Source organism: Gorilla gorilla, chromosome 19 (assembly GCF_029281585.2).
Source record: "Gorilla gorilla gorilla isolate KB3781 chromosome 19, NHGRI_mGorGor1-v2.1_pri, whole genome shotgun sequence".
Classification (NCBI taxonomy): domain Eukaryota; kingdom Metazoa; phylum Chordata; class Mammalia; order Primates; family Hominidae; genus Gorilla; species Gorilla gorilla.
The window spans coordinates 29,437,742-29,455,432 of NC_073243.2; the positions used below are offsets into that span (position 1 = coordinate 29,437,742).

At 39.6% G+C, this 17,691-nt stretch overlaps 1 protein-coding gene across 2 annotated transcripts in view; it reads left to right on the forward strand.

Annotated features, from left to right (window-relative positions):
• The window catches only part of COX10 (cytochrome c oxidase assembly factor heme A:farnesyltransferase COX10), a 139,506-nt gene that overhangs the window by 84,846 nt on the left and 36,969 nt on the right, over positions 1 to 17,691 (forward strand). For both annotated transcript variants that reach the window (XM_031003401.3, XM_055366914.2), the window contains exon 5: positions 5,898 to 5,968. In XM_031003401.3, coding sequence (XP_030859261.2) covers positions 5,898 to 5,968 — 71 coding nt within the window. The remainder of the gene's footprint in view (positions 1 to 5,897; positions 5,969 to 17,691) is intronic.

Below are 17,691 nucleotides of genomic sequence, written 5' to 3' on the forward strand. Positions count from 1 at the left end.
TGAAACCCTCTGCAAGATGATGAATATCAAAAGTTATTATTTGGAGTGTAAAAAATTCAGACAAAAAGGGTCCATTTTATTTACATAAAACTCTAGAAAATGCAAGTACTCTAGGGACACAAAGCAATTCAGTGGCTGCCTGAGGACAAGAAGCTTGTGAGTTGGGTGGAAGAGGCAGACTACAGGGAAACATGACATAACATTTTGGGGTGATTTGAATATGTTCAGGATCTTGATTGGTGGGCGTTTCATGGGTAAATACATAAGTTGAAACTTACCAAAGTAAATAGTTTAACTATGTGTAGGTTCTTGCATGTTGATTATACCTTAATAAAGTTATGACTGTTAAAAAGATATTGACTCTAACAATGGATAATCTGTGTTTTTATATACCGACTAGAGTGACATTGCTATGTTGTAAAATTATAAAAGATTTATTCACTTGACCTGCTATTTTTTAAATTATGTAATTCTTGATGAGTGTTTGTTTTATTTGCAATTTATATGAATTCACATAAATTGCAACCACACACCTCTAAGTGGTTCAGACAAGTGCCGTGGGGATTGAAAGGAGAGAGGGATAACATTTAAGTCAGAAGTTTAGGCTTCAGTTTAGGTAGTTTAATTTGAACTTAGTTTTAAGAGGATGGGTTGGGTTTGTTAAGTGAAGATTCAAGGAACATCAGTCTAATCAACGGATGCAGACATAGGTGAGAAATGAGCAGAAGTGCATGATGTGCTACAGTCCATCACTTACACTGTCTTTTCAGATCCTCATAGTAACTTCAGTTGTTGGAGAAATTATTCCCATTTGCCGCTGAGGAAACTAAGGCTTCCGATATTATTTTCTTCAACCCCAGGGTCAGAAACTGGCTGAGTCTCCAACTCCCTTGGGCACTTTGCTCTGTTCCTGAGATAGTGGCGAGTGTGACCAGGGGATAAAAATAAAGTAATTGAGAAGCTTGAAAGTAGCGTTAGGGCTAGATTAGTGATAGCCTTTGAATAACTTTCAAAGAATTTGGACTTTTCAGGGTCCATTGGGAATGAGCAGTGTGAGAAGTCCATTAAATGTTTTTGAGTAAATAATTTGATGATGTTTCTATAGTAGTGGCAATAGTAGAGAGAACCAGGAAGGGTAGATTTGAGAAATATTATGAAGTCCAAATAATCAGGATATGGTGATGAATTAGATATAGTTGGCCAATGCATGGAAGAAATCAGAGCCGATTCTAAAGATTTTGACATGGGTTATAGAGAAGTTGTATGTTTAACAAAAAAAGAATCTGGAGAGGCACTTTGATTTTCGTGGAAATGTGTTGAATTCAATTTGAGACACATTGAGTTTGTGATGTTAAAACATCTACATGAAAAAAAAAAACAGCAATCAAGTGACATTACAGAATTGGAGCCCAGGAGAAAGATGGGGCTGCACACGTAGTGGTTTTATTGAAAGATAGGAGAGTGAGGCCGGGCACGGTGGCTCACGCCTGTAATCCTAGCACTTTGGGAGGCCGAGTCAGGTGGATCACAAGATCAGGAGATCGAGACCATCCTGGCTAACACGGTGAAACCCTGTCTCTATTAAAAATACAAAAAATTAGCCGAGTGTGGTGGTGGGTGTCTGTAGTCCCAGCTACTCAGGAGGCTGAGGCAGGAGAATGGCATGAACCCAGGAGGCGGAGCTTGCAGTGAGCCAAGATTGTGCCACTGCACTCCAGCCTGGGTGATAGAGTGAGACTCCATCTCAAAAAAAAAAAAGAAAAAAAAAGATAGGAGAGTGAACACAGAAGGCTAGGGTCTGCACTTGGGGTAAGGCTCATTGTGTTGGGGGGAAAGGGAGATGTTGCTTCCTCTTCATCTCCACTGTCACAGCCCTTGTTCAGGCCCTCATCATCTCTTACCTGGGCTTCTTTACGATGTTTTCTGTCAAAATCATCCTCCAAGTGGCAGTCATAGGGATCAATCCAAAATACACCTCGTACACAGCAGAGTCATGGCACATTAGCATGGCACGTGAGGCTCTCCGTGACCCTTGTCTACCTCTGGAGCTTCATCACCAGCCATCCAGCAACACTCATGATAATAGCAAATAAACTAATCTTCAGTAAGTACATTCTGTGTGCCAGGCATCATGCCTTATGTACATTATCTTAATCCTTACATCACCTGACAAGTGATATATTATTATTTTTGGTTTGCAGATGAAGAAATTAGGTTTACTCAGGTTGCACAGCCACTATTAAATGGTAAATCTGAATTTTTTTTTTTTGAGACGGAGTCTTAACTCTGGTCCAGGCTGGAGTGCAGTGGCACAATCTCAGCTCACTGCAAGCTCTGCCTCCCGGGAGGGTTCACACCATTCTCCTGCCTCAGCCTCTCAAGTAGCTGGGACTACAGGCACCCGCCACCGCGCCCGGCTAATTTTTTGTATTTTTAGTAGAGACGGGGTTTCATCATGTATCCAGGGTGGTCTCCATCTCCTGACCTCGTGATCCGCCCCCCTTGGCCTCCCAAAGTGCTGGGATTACAGGCGTGAGCCACTGTGCCCGGCCTAAATCTGAAATTTAACCCTAATTTCTCTAGCTACAAGACTAGGCTCTTAATCAGTCTGCTGTGTTGAACTTCTACTAGGTACTCCAGCATTTCATCAAAGTTCTGCCTCCTACGCATTTGTTTGTGCTTCTTCTGTGTCTGCAGTGCTTGTCCCTCCTACCCTATGCCCTTAACCATCTAGCCCTGCTCAGCCTTTAAGCTTCCCTTGAAGAGTATTTGAGGAAAATCATCCTTGCCCTTTTCTGTCTCCCTAGCTGGGTTGAGAGCCCGTTCTCTGGACTCCCATAATCCTTTGCACAACTCTGTCCTTCTACTGCACATGTGATTATAATTAACCAGGTTCTCTTGTCTCAGTCTTTCTAGTGGATTAGGGGTTGGCAAACATTTTCCGCAGTCAGACATTAACATTCTATGCTTTGTGGGCTATGTGGTCTCTGTTGCAACTACCCGGCTCTGCTGCTGTGTAAAAGCAGCCATAGCAATACTAAGGCAAATGAGTGTAGCTGAATTCCAATAAAACTTTGTTTATGGACACTGAAATTTTACTTTCATATAATTTTCACATGCCGCGAATAATCTTCTTTTAACTTACTTTCCCAATTATTAAGGAGATATAAAAAGACAGTGGCTTGTGCGCCTTAAAAACAGGTACAGGCTGGATTTGGCCCATGAGCTACAGTTTGCCGACACCTGCATACTGCATAGAGTAAGAACTTCTTGAAAGCAGGTTCTGAATCTAGCTGACTTTTGTATCCCCATTGTATGGTGTGTAGTAGACACTAAGGAAATTGTATGGACTGAATAATGAGCCTAAAGAGGAGCACTGAGAGAATGTAGAATTAGGAGAACCCCTTTTAAGTAGTGTATTCAAGTCAAGGCAGGACTGTTTTCAAAAGGAGGGGAACATTCTAGGCATTTATCCTGTAAGAATAATTGCACACATATGCAGATACGTGTTTAGGGATGTTTGTCGTATAGAGTGATGAAAAACAACCTGCCTGTTCATCTCTATGGGATTGGTTTTATGGTATATCCATTAAGTGGAATATGCTGCAGTCGATAAAAACTGCAACTGCCACAGTTGCTTCCAACAGAAACCAATTCAAAAAAGCCACCTGTAGAGTAAACACTGCCATTTCCTAATCTGGGGTCTTCTCATGCAGCCGTGGCCTCAGGTAGAGCAGGTGAGGCAATACAGACTCCTGACATTTAGTGTCTTACTCTGACTACGTTCACACTCTTGGGCTGCAGCAGTGCCCAGGAAGCTCTGAAAACTCAGGCTTGGTAGACAGTTCCTTTTGCAATGCATGTAAAATGCTTAACATGTGTAGCCCATCCTTCATAAAGGTTAGCCATCAAGAGAAGAATATCTTTTATTCTTATAATTACAGATGACATATGCTCTCTTAATGCTATGGGGATAGTGGTGGTTATCATTATTGGTATGTGGTTTTATTTTAAAGGTCTGAGAATCACAGGTACCTGACCATTGGTTAAATGAGCTGTAACTGGATGGTCATTATGACCCAAGTGTGAGGGACTAGGGCTAGTAGATACTTACTATGAACAACAGGGAATCCTCACTGTGAGTAACTACTCAGAGTTTGTGAGTGAAGTGACTATAGTAACCTGAAAAGAAGGAGAAAGAAAAAAATAAATAATCATATTGGAAAATGTCATTGTGTTTAGGAATACTAAGACATCGTAAAAAAAAAATTAAAAGTAGATAGTTTGTAGTATAGGATATGGGGAAAGGAAACATATGTCAAAGTTTTTTACAAAATTAAAGGGAACACAACTTACCAGATGTCCCAAACTTATGGGGAAAAATTCTACATTTCTCAAATAGTTCAGAATAAATTTTCTTTCATTTTTAACATATACTTCTTAGTAAATCATACTAGATGACTTGTAAAAGTACAATAAAATAGAATGTCACTTATTTGTCTTTTTAGCACTAGTGTTTATTTTTTTCTAACATTTATAGAACACATATTGAGTACAACACACTCTACAAAGAGCTATGATTCATACAGACATAAGTAAGAAATGATCCCTGCCACTCAAATCTAGTCAGACCAGGAATTTCTGAAATCTGTTACTTATGTTTCTCTTGAAAAAAGGTTTCATGGTGAAATAAATTTGGGAAACACTGCCTAAAGTAAGGTTAATTTGGTTTCTTCACTTTGGGATTTCTCAGAGATTTTATTGTGCTCATATGATTTGACCATAGAGTCGTTCTTCCTGGGAGCATCTCCAGGGATGGTAAGGGAACACAGCTGGGGAAATACTGACTTCGGCCTTCCATTGAATTATTGTTTCGTCTGTTGATTTGGTTCTAGCCCATTTAGTCAAAGATTTCTTAACTAATAACCTAATCAGCACATTTTTTGAGTACTCTGTTTTACCAAAAAAGGAGACAAGTAAGAGACATTAATAACAAATTTAAGAACATACTTGTACAGTTTGTCAAGGCTTTGGAAAATTAGTTTTGATAATACCTTGGGCCTTGTCTTTTAATAGGTAAACAATTAAAACTGTACTTCATTTTTAGGATGACTGTACCAATCTATTGTCCAAGCTAGGATGCTTTCAGAGTGAAAGAGGTTGCTGTTAATGATGCTGGCACCAAGATGTAAATTAGAACTATCCTGGGCAGAATAGGATGATTACCTTCATCGCAGTATAACCTCAGTTTCATCTGAGATCTCTGAGATCTTAATTACGTCAGCCCTGGTTCTTTACATCAGTAGCCCATTCCCCAGGGTCAGTTGATTCTTGGTGGATTCACAGGCTTTGGGTTGTGTGAAAGATTCTGAAATTATTTACAACACTAATGCTTCAAACCTGAAACTATACAGTTGACCCTTGAATGACACGGGTTTGAACTGTGTGGGTCCACTTATACGTGGATTTATTTCAACCAAACACAGACTGCAGGATGTGAAACTTGAACTTAAAGAGCGGCCACATTTTCTCATAGGCAGGTTCTGGAGGGCCTACTGCGGGAGTTGAGTATGTGTGGATTTGGTTATCCACACATGGGGGGGTCCTAGAGCCAATTGTCTGCATATGCCAAGGGACTTGGCTACTTGTATGTTTAACAGGTGATTTTCAAAGTGGATAAAAGCAGATATTCCTGACACCTAGTGCAAATTATTGTTGTTGTTTTGGTTTTTTGTTTGTTTGTTTTTTGGAATTTTTCTTCAAGAAGTGCCAGGGTATTGATTTATGCTATCAAAATTAAAATGAAGTTTACTGCAGAAAAAATGTTCAGTACTAAAGCGGAAGAAAAGAATTGTTTTATAGTTAATGTTTTCTGTCTTTTTTCATTCTTTTTACAGTTTTTTGAGGTGCCATTTGACTCAAACATGAATAGGACAAAGAACAGACCGCTGGTTCGTGGACAGATCAGGTAAAATCACGAATACAAGTGTCTTCCACATTATAAAACATTCATTTGCTTGTTCATCTGAATCATTTCCCACTAATTTGCTTTGAGCTGTGAAGTGGAAATAAAATACCCACAAAGAAACAAATTGATATGGAAATGCAATACTTTCCACCTCTAACCAAAATGTGTTACAAAGCACTTAAGATGGATGTAAGAGTGGCAGGGTTTTTTTTTATGGTAGTAACTTATGTGATATATATATATTTTTAATTCCACTTTGAAACATAGACTTTCTTTCATTTGTAGTGGCTGAAGATAAAAACATTGCATTAACGCAAATGATCTTCAGACAAATCCATCTAGGGTCTCAGAAGAAGGATATGTCTGAAATCTTACTTTTTCAGATAAACTGATAATGCTGTTGTATGCCAAGTAAAGTACTGCCTCCATCACTCTCCACCAATTTCAATTAAGTAGAACTAAAAGGCATATAAATATTTTAATATCACTAATGGTTAATAATTAAACATTTTACTTCCTGGAGACCTCTAAACCGGCATTTAAAAAACTTTTTTTTAACCTAATATATATTACAAGCCTAGAAGAATAAAAAGGGCCAAATGGTTTATACTGACTATGTAAATCACTGGATTCTTTCTTCACGTTTCCAGGCAATGCCCTCATGGAGCTTAAAATTTATTGTGATAACACTTGTGAATGAAATGATCACACATATTTAAGTAAAACAATAAAGGAAGCAAGTGTATATGCAGTCAGATTAATCTATGTGAAAATGATCTTTAATATTAGCTGGTTTTAGACATTTCTCAATGAATTTAAAATATCATTATAGTAAAAAGGGCAATAGAACCAGATGAAAAGATATAAGAACAAAAAGCTCACATCTACTGATATTTTATTTCCTTTTTCTGAAATATAAACAAAGGTATATAGTGTGTTTGAGGTTTAGAAACTGTCAAAAGTACTTTTATTTGGGTAGATCTGTTTTAGAGGGGAAAATGCAAAGTCTGTAACCTATCTCAAGAGCTAAAAGCTGCTCTCGCCACTGGTAATGCTTTGGAATTTCTGTTCAGTCATTTTTCCTCAGTGAAATTATACCCTCCTTTAGAACCAGGGAATTGTAGGAATAGGCCCAGCAAGTAGTCTTTAAGCATAATCAGATAAAGGCTCATCATTTTAAACAGCCCATCTTACTTTGTCCGGTGTGGTGGAAGCACAACCTGTTAGTACTCAGGAGGGAGCATTGGGGCCTTAGCTGTTGTAATTGGCAACACTGTCCTTTTAAAGGGGGTTTGGATCATAATCCCAAAAGACACAGTCCCAAATATTGAAGTCTCAAAAGATCAAAATTCCTAAAGTCTAGAATCCCTAATGTCCAGTCCCGAAAATTCCAGTCACAGGATAGTAAAATCATGTTAGATGGAACTATCACTTTAATCTTTATTTAAAAATTAAGTATGGTTTAAGGAGGTGCATATGGATGCCAGGTTAACAAGGGGGTGAACTTGTGGACTTAATTATAGGTGTCAGCTTGACTAGATTGAAGAATACCTAGAAACCAGGGAAAGCATTATTTTGGGTGTGTCTGTGAGGGTGTTTCCAGAGGAGGATAGTGTGTGAATCTGAGTGGAGTAGATAGGGAAGATTTGCCCTCAGTATTGGTGAGTAACATCCAGCTGGCTGGAGGCTGGAAGAGAACAGATAAAGAAAGTGAATTGGTATCTCTGTAAGAGCTGGGACAGACTTATCTTCTGCTGCCTTAGACATCAGAACGCCAGGCTTGCTGACCTTTGGACTCCAGGACATATACCAGGAGCCCCCTGGGTCCTGAGGCTTTCAGCCTGAGCTGGAAAGCTCCTAGGGTCATTGACTTCCTAGGGTCTCCAGCTTGCAGATGGCCTGTCGTGGGACTTCTCAGCCACCATAATTGCATGAGCCAATTCCCCTTAACAAATCCCCTCTCATATATCTATATACACATCCTATTGGTTCTATATCCCTGTAGAACTCTGACTAATACAGATTTGCCACTGGAGAAGCCAAATATTATTCCTTCTTACTGTATTTCTTACAACACAATGGAAGAGATCTGTGATATTGTTCCCTCTAAAAAAGACTATGATAAGTTAAGTGTATGAGGCTACCTAATGGTGAAAGATAAAAATTTTAAAGCTAATTATTATTGGTGCTTTGAAAGCAGAAAATTGCTTAATTGCAACAGCTGGCAATAACCAGACTTTCAAATGGATAGCATATACTTATAAAATTTGTAGACCACAACCACTTTCAGAATACAAGTGTAATGAGTGTTTTGAAGATCATAGAAGTGAAAATACTGGCAAAAAATACAAGAAATATTCTCTGCCAAATTATGCTGTCATGTACAACTTCTACCCCTTCACACATAACACTATATTTGCCTTCAAAAAAATGCCCTTCATCAGAGAATAAAAGGAATTCAGCAAGCCCAGGGACCTCCTGAACCAAAGACACTTGCTGATATTGAGGTTTCTCTAGTGTCACAAAAAAACATTAAATGGTGACCTATTCTTGATTAGTGATTTGACTGTCAAAGAAGACAGACTTCTTATATTTACCTCTAAGTCTAATATAGAAAAATCAGCACGTTTCACTTTAGCTAATGGATGGCACTTTCAAAACTATCCCTGCTTTTTTTTTTATCAACTACATAGAATTTATGCCCCTGTTGGATCCACAAATTCTAGAATTTATTCCCTCCTTTATGTGTTAATGACTGGAAAATGTGAAGCAGTTCATATATACTTATTTGAAGATTTGGAGGACTTTGCAAAAGAAAATGGATTGTAATCGATTCCTCAAATACAGATATAGAGTTAGGTGCGATAAAGGCATCTAAAGTGAATTTCAAGATGTTACCAATAAAGTTTATTTTTTCCATTCAGCCCAGTGCATTTGGCGGAAAATTCAGATGAGCGGGTTGGCTACACAATTTGGCAACACTGAAATCCGAAAACCTCACTTTAAAAATACATTATTTGCCTGCATTGGCATTCCTTCCAACTTACGACATTCCAGGAGCTTTTAATAAATTAAAGCTGCATTTGCCTGAAGAAGCCAATAAAGTTACTGACTGGTTTGAAAATAATCATGTGCGTGTTAGGATAAGATGACATGAAATGGTGCTGCTCTTCAATCACCATTATTGTTTCCACCAAATTTATGTTCTGTATATAGGTACATGTGGAATGGATTTCCTTTTACCCAAAATAACATAGAAGCATGGCATAAGACAGGAAAATTTATTTATTTATTTATTTATTTATTTATTTATTTATTTATTTATTTAGAGAGAGAGAGAGTCTCACTCTCTTGCCCAGGCTAGAGTGAGTGGCGTGATCTTGGCTCACTGCAACCTCCACCTCCCAGGTTCAAGCGATTCTCCTCCCTCAGCCTCCCAAGTAGTTGGGACTACAGGCATGTGCCACCACACCTGGCTAATTTTCTTGTATTTTTGTAGAGATGGGGTTTCACCATGTTGGCCAGGCTGGTCTTGAACTCCTGACCTCAAGTGATCCTCCTGGCTTGGCCTCCCAAAGTGCTGGGATTACAGGCATGAGCCACTGCGCCTGGCTGCAAAAATTTAATAAGGAATGCTCATGTCAGTTTATATCAAATCATAGAAGAGTTTCAAAAAGATCAGAACCACATTGAAAATGAATGTGAATGTATTCTCCAAGGAGAGCCATGTCTTAAAAGAAAAAAAGCAGCTATTCGTCGTGATGCAAGAAATCAAAATATAGATAATGATTGTGAAAGTCGGCCTGCTCTAATGGACTGTCTCTGTTCAGTTGCTCATAATCTATCCCTGTAATAATCTTTCATTTGTCTGATTTTCTTTTTTAGTTTTTTTCTTTCTCTCTTTTCAGTTTTTTTCACAATTTTAAATTGTCAGCTTTGTTTTTACAATTCACTATGCTATGTATTTCATCTGCACATCATTTCCAATTCTGGAGGTGTAGATTGTGTAAAGCCTTTTAGAGTTCTGATTCACTTTATGTGTTGTTTGCAAATCTGACTCCACAAAGTGCATTATCACAAATTTGGCTTTGTGTATTAGCATTGTGCGTGTGTGTAAAAACACTGACAGTTCCTCAACAAATGAAAAGATGTCCTTTTTATACATCTGTGTTTGTGAAAGATAAAAGTTCTCAAGATCTTGGCTCTGGGGACTGTGTATGTGGTGGTGGTGTCCCATCATGGTTTTTGAGCAATCTTGTGAAAAGGCTTAGGTTGTTTGCCATGGTATTTCAGAGGAACACAGTTATACCGCTGGCTGCACACCATTACCATCCTTAGTGATATGCATTCATACATTTCCTTTGTTTGACCTCTTTATGAATAAGGTTTGTCTGCTTCTAACTGTTAGGCCCATGTGACTGTCATTAGTATACCTGAGTGTTTATGCTTGCACAAATGTATATCTTATTATTGTCTATTTTATTGTGTAAAGTGGCTTATAAAGTGTTCTATCATGTTTTTGTATGTTTCTCAAATTCCCTTTTAAAAATGTACAGAAATATCTTTTAAAGAATTTTTAAATTATTTTTTCCAGAATTATAGTTTCAGGATTTTGATCTTTTGGGATTTTAGACTTTAAGGATTTTGATTTTTCCAGATTTCATCATTTGGGATTATGGCGTTCTGTTGAGGAAAATAAACAATGGGTTTCTAAACATCCCTTTGTGCAAGCCATAGACAAAATGGCAAAGAATAGATCCCCGTGAGAACCGTTTAGAATATGTGACCTTGGAGCAAGTGAGGAAGAAGAAGCCCTTCACCAGACATTATAGCTCCAAGATGTATCTCTAGCTATTCAGCTAGATCCAGAGATTAAATTGAGTCAGTGAAAGAAAGGAGAGGTGTCGTTGTTATGTGTATATCAGGTGATTAGGATCAAAGAGATCACATAGGGAAAGTGTTCTCCCACGTAGCATGATTGTAAAATGGGCTGAAGGTCAAATGGGTTTGCCCAGGACAGTCCTGGTTTGCCCCAACAGAATTATTGATAACGTCCTCTTTCCCTTTCAACAATGCCCAGTTTGGATGATAACTACATGTCACCCCGTACAGAGGGAAAGATGATTATGATGCTCACAGAATTTCCTTATTTCTAAAGCTTTTTCATGCAAATTGGCATTGCTTATTTTGCTTAGAAGAGAAAAACATATAAATGTAAAGTGTGATGTATCTAAATTATTATAGTTTGCAGGTATGCAGGCATACCTCATTTTATTGCACTTTGCTTTATTATGCTTCATAGATACTACATTTTTTACAAATTGAAGGCCTGTGGCAAACCTGCAGCAAACAAGTCTGTTGGTGCAGATTTTTCCAGCAGCACACGGTCACTTTGTGTCTCTGTTTCACACTTTGATAATTCGTACAGTATTTCAAGCTTTTTTATTATTATATCTGACATGGTGATCAGTGATGTTTGATGTTACTGTTGTAATTGTTTTGGGGCACCATAAGCCGTGCCCATAGAAGACAGCAAACTTAATCGATAAGTGGTTGTGTGTATTTTGACTGCTCCACCAACTGGCAGTTTCCCCATCTCTCTCCTGCTCCTTGGACCTCCCTATTCCCTGAGAACCAACAATATTGAAATTAGCCCAATTAATAACCCTACAATAGCCTTGTGTGTGCAAGTGAAAGGGACAATTGCATGTCTCTCACTTTAAGTCAAAAGCTAGAAATGATTAAGCTTAATGAGGAAGGTGACATGTTAAAAGCTGAGATAGGCTGAAGGCTAGGCCTCTTGCATCAAACAGCCATGTTGTGAATGTAAAGGACAAGTTACTGAAGGAAATTAATAGTGCTACTTCAGTGAATACACAAATGATAAGAAAGTGAAACAGTCTTACTGCTGATATGAAGAATGTTTTAGCAATCTGGCTATATCTAAGCAGCCACAGCATTGCCTCACACGAAAGCCTAATCCAAAGCAAGGCCCTAACTCTCTTCAGTTTTACGAAGGCTGAGAGAGGTGAGGAAACTGCAGAAGAAAAGTTTGAAGCTGACAGGGATTGGTTCATGAGGTTTAAGAAAAGAAGCTGTTTTCAAAACAAAAAGTGCAAGGTGAAGCAGCAAGTGTTAATGGAGAAGCTGCAGCAAGTTATCCAGAAGATCTAGCTATAAGTTCATTGATGAAGGTGGCCACACTGAACAATAGAGTTTTCATATAGATGAGACAACCCTCTATTGGAAGAAGATGCCATCTAGGACTTTGATAGCTAGAGGGGAGAAGTCAATGCCTCACTTCAAAACTTCAAAGGATAGGCTAACTCTCATTAGAGGCTAAGGCTGATGCTATCTTTGAGTTGAAGCCAGTGCTCATTTACCATTCCAAAAATCCTAAGACTCTTAAGAATTACACTAAATCTACTCTGCCTGTACTCTATAAATGGAAAACAAAGCCTGGATACCAGTACATCTGATTGCAACATGGTTTACTGAATATTTTGAAACCTGTTTCTCAGAGGAAAAGATTGCCTTCAAAATATTACTGCTTATTGACAATGCACCTGGTCACCCAAGAGCTCTGATGGAGATATACAAGGAAACTAATGTTTTCATGCCTGCCAACACAACATCCGTTCTGCAGCCCATGGATCAAAGAGTCAATTCGACCTTTTTTTTTTTTTTTTTTGAGACAGTCTCCCTCTGTCACTCAGGCTGGAATGCAGTGGTGCGATCTCAGCTCACTGCAACCTCTGCCTCCTGGGTTCAAGCGATTCTCCTGCCTCAGCCTTCTGAGTAGCTGGGATTACAAGCATGCACCACCACGCCTGGCTATTTCTTTTTTTCTTTTTTGTATTTTTAGTAGAGATGGGGTTTCACCATGTTGGTCAGGCTGGTCTCGAACTCCTGACCTTGTGATCTGCCCTTAGCCTCCCAAAGTGCTGGGATTGCAGCCATCATTGACTTTTTAGTTTTATTTAAGAAATACATTTTGTAAGGATGTTGCCATAGATCGTGATTCCTCTGATGGATCTGGGCAAAGCAAATTAAAAGCTGTCTGGAAAGGATTCACCATTCTACATGCCATGAAAAGCATTCATGATTCAGGGAGGAGGTTAAAATGTCAACATTAACGGGGGTTTGAAAAAAGTTGCTTCCAACTCTAACGTATGACATTGAGGAGTTTAATACTTCAGTGGAGGCAGATATGAAAGAAATAGCAAGAGAATGAGAATTAGAAGTAGACCCTAAAGATGTGACTGGATTGCTGCAATCTCATGATAAAACTTGAACACATGAAGAATTGCTTCTTATGGATGAGTAAAGAAAGTGGTTTCTTGAGACCCAATGTATTTCTGACGAAGATGCTGTGAACATTGTTGAAATGAAAACAAAGGATTTAAAATTTTATATTAACTTGGTAGATAAAGCAGTGTCAGAGTTTGAGAAGACTAACTCCAATTTTGAAAGAAGTTCTACTGTGGGTAAAATGCTATCAGATAGCATTGCATGCTGCAGAGAAATCTTTCATGAAATGGAGAGTCAATCAGTTGGGCAGTGTATTAGTTCATTTTCGCACTGATATAAAGAACTACCTGAGACTGGGTCATTTATAAAGAAGAGAGGTTTAATTGACTCATAGTTCCACATGGCTGAGGAGGCCTCAGGAAACTTACAAGCATAGTAGAAGGTGAAGCAGAAGCAAGCACCTTCCTACATGGTAGCAGGAGAGAGAAACAGCAAAGGGAGAACTGCCACAAACTTTTAAACCATCAGATCTTGTGAGAACTCCCTATCATGAGAACAGCATAGGGGAAACCACACCCGTGATCCAACCACCTCCCAGCAGGTCCCTCCCTCGACATACGAGAATTACAATTTGAGATGGGATTTGGTGGGGACACAGAGCCAAACCATATCATTCCACCCCTGGCTCCTCCCAAATCTCATGTCCTTCTCACATTTCAAAACACAATCATGCCTTCCCAACAGTCCCTCAAAGTCTTAACTCATTCCAGCATTAACTCAAAAGTCCAAGTCCAAAGTCCCATCTGAGACAAGGGAAATAAATCCCTTTCACCTATGAGCCTATAAAATCAAAAGCAAGTTAGTTACCTACAAGATACAATGAGGGTACAGGCATTGGCTAAATGCTCCCATTCGAAGTAGGAGAAATTGGCCAAAACAGAGGGGCTACAGGCCCCATGCATGTCCGAAACCCAAAAGGGCCATCATTAAATCTTAAAGCTCCAAAATAATCTCTTTTGACTCCATGTCTCACATCCAGGGCACACTGATGCAAGGTTGGGCTCCCAAGGCCTTGGGCAGTTCTGCTCCTGTGGCTCTGCAGGGTACAGCCCTCATGGCTGCTTTCATAGGCTGCCATTGAGTGCCTCTGGCTTTTCCAGGCACATGGTGCAAGCTGTCAATGGATCTACCATTCTGAGGTGTGGAGGATGGTAGCTGTCTTCTCACAGCTCCACTAGGCAGTGCTCCAGTGGGGACTCTATATGGGGGCTCCAACCCCACATTACCCTAGCAGAGGTTCTCCATGAGGGCTCAGCCCTTGCATGCAGCAGACTTCTGCCTAGACATCCAGGCATTTCCATACTCTGAAATCTAGGCAGAGGCTCCCAAAGCCCAGCTCTTGTCTTCTGTGCAGCTGCAGGCCCAACACCATGTGGAAGCAACCAAGGCTTGGGGCTTGCACCTTCTGAAGCCATGGCTTGAGCTGTACCTTGGCTCTTTTTAGCCCCAACTGGAGCTGGAACAGCTGGGAAACAGAGTGCCCACCATGTCCTGAGGCTGTACAGAACAGCAGGGCCCTGGGCTCAGCCCACGAAGCCATTTTTCACTCCTATGTCTCTGGGCCTGTGATGGGAGGGGCTGCAGCAAAGATCTCTAGAATGCTCTGGAGAGATTTTTCCCATTCTCTTGGCAATTAACATTCTGCTCTTCATTACTTATGCAAATTTTCTGCAGGCAGCTTGAATTTCTCCCCAGAAAATGGGTTTTTCTTTTCTACCACATGGTAAGGCTGTAGATTTTCCAAACTTTTAAGTTCTGCCTCCCTTTTAAGCGTAAGTTCCAACTTCAGACCATCTCTTTGTGAATGCATATGACAGTACACCTTCAGAAAAAGCCAGGTCACCTCTTGAATGCTTTGCTGCTTAGAAATTTCTTCTGCCAGATATCCTAAATCATCTCTCTCAAGTTCAAAGTTCCACAGATCTCTAGGGCAGGGACATAATGTCTCTTTGCTAAAGCATAGCAAGAGTGACCTTTACTCCAATTCCCAATAATTTCCTTGTCTCCATCTGAGACCACCTTAGCCTAGACTTCATTGTCTGTATCACTATGAGCATTTTGGTTAAAACCATTCAACAAGTCTCCAGGAAGTTCCAGACATTCCCACATCTTCCTGTCTTTTTCTAAGCCCTTCAAATTTTTCCAAGCCCTGCCCATTACCCAGCTCCAAAGTTGCTTCCACATCTTCAGGTATCTTTGTAAGAGCACCCCACTCCTGGTACCAATTTTCTGTATTAGTCCATTTTCACACTGCTATAAAGAACTACCTAAGACTGGGTCGTTTATAAAGAAAAGACGTTTAATTGACTCACAGTTCCACATGGCTGGGGAGGCCATATGGACCAACAGACTGACTTGTTTGAACATTTCTGGCAAATCGTTCTGGCTATAATGTTTGTTGTAATGAGGGAGTTAGATTTAGAGCCTCCTTTTATTCTCTGGCAAAGAACACACCTTAGAGTTCATATGTTACATATTAGGGACTTACATTGAAGGGTGAACCCTTTGGTTTGGATGTGGTTTGTTTGTCCTCACCAAAACTTGTGTTGAAATTGATCCCTAATGTTTTGGTGTTGGGAGGTAGAGTCTAGTGGGAGGTGTTTGGGTTATGGGATCAGATTCTTCATGAATGGCTTGGTGCTGTTGTCATGGTGAATTCATTCTTGCTCTCAGGAGACTGGATTAGTTCTCATGGGAATGGGTTAGTCTCTGAGAGAGTGGGTTGTCTTAAAGCAGGATGGCCTCAGGTTTTCCCATTTGTACATGTCTGCTTCCCTGTTGACCTTCTTTGCTATATTTTGATGCTGTATGAAAGCTCTCACCAGAAGCCAGAGCCATGCCCTTGAACTTCACAGCCTACAGAACAGTGAGCTAAGTAAACTTTTTTAATAAATTACCCAGTCTCAAGTATTGTTTTATAGCAACACAAAATGGACTAATATATTGAGTAAACCCGTTTTACAAGTTGAATCTGGAAACTCAGTCATGCAATGAAGGTAAATGTCAGAGAAGTTTAACCTCTTAATATAAAGTTAGATTCAGTATTATCCAGTTTTAACTTGGTGACTGGAAAAAGCCAATTAGCAATTTTACAAATTTTTATGTAATAAATAACATGTCAGTCTTCAGGTATTCTTCATGTGATGATCATGATCTGATGAAAAATGTTACTTAACTGACTCTAAGCATAAGTCATTTAATTAATCTTTCCACATTACTGCTTCCTCATGTGTGAAGAAGAATCATAATTGCTAGCCTAGGCCAGGTGCATGGTTCACACCTATAATTTCAACAATTTGGGAGGCAAAGGTGGGCAGATCGCTTGAGGCCAGCAGTTTGAGACCAGTCTGAGCAACATACACCCTGTCTTTACAAAAAAAAAATTTTTTAATTAGCCGTGCATGGTGGCACACTCCTGTCATCCCAGCTACTTAGAGGCTGAGGCAGGAGGATTGCTTGAGCCCTGGATTTGGAGGTTACAGTGAGCTATGATTGCACCACTGTACTCCAGCCTGGGGAACAGAGTGAAATCCTGTCTCAGAGAAAAGAAAAATTCTAACCTGTTCATCTCATAACGTTATTATGGATATAATAATAAGATCACTAAAATCATGTAAATAAAAGTACATTGTTAGGGAAGAGGTTTAAAACTATAGAGAAATATAGAGTTGTTTACAGAATTTGAATGTCTTTTTAAAATTTGCTTTAAAATATAATACTTGTCAGCTAATAACATAAAAAAGAAATTCAAGTTATTTTCAAAGGATGGGGAGAAGTAAGCAAAAACACATGCTGAATAAGCAAACTCAGAGTGAAAACTGTGTTTCCATTATGATTAAGTTGGTAGGCAAAAACTACTCAGTGGAAAGTGGAGTGGTGGGTTATTGAACCTTTCCCTCATACTATCATCATCGGAACACTTTTGTGGAGTGTTGTCTATGTAGAAAAGGGTGCTAGTTCCCAAGGTTGCAGAGAGGTAAATAACATGGTCTTCATTCTCTTGGAATCACGTCGAGGAGATGGCAACACATGTGCATTAAAAGGACACTAAGTGTTGTCAAAGGTACATTTCACTCAACAAATGTGTTTTTTTAGTGCACATGCCAGCCAGGCATGGTGCTCGACCCTGGAGGTGCAGTGGTGACTAAGGCACACTTCTATGTCTTGTGGGGTTCTGAGTCATGAAGCACCTCATATGTGTGTAATGTGCTAAATACTACAAGGACAGGCCCAGTGTGATGTGGGAGCACAAAGAGAAGTATCTACCTCAAACTGAGGAGACCAAGGATTACTTCTCAGGGAATGCGTCTTGAAGCTGAGAACCAGAGGTTGAGTAAGAAATAAGCCATTCTGCCTATTCCCTGCTGAGCTCTTGTTTCTGTTCCTTCCTCCTCCACCTACTCTAGTTTGGT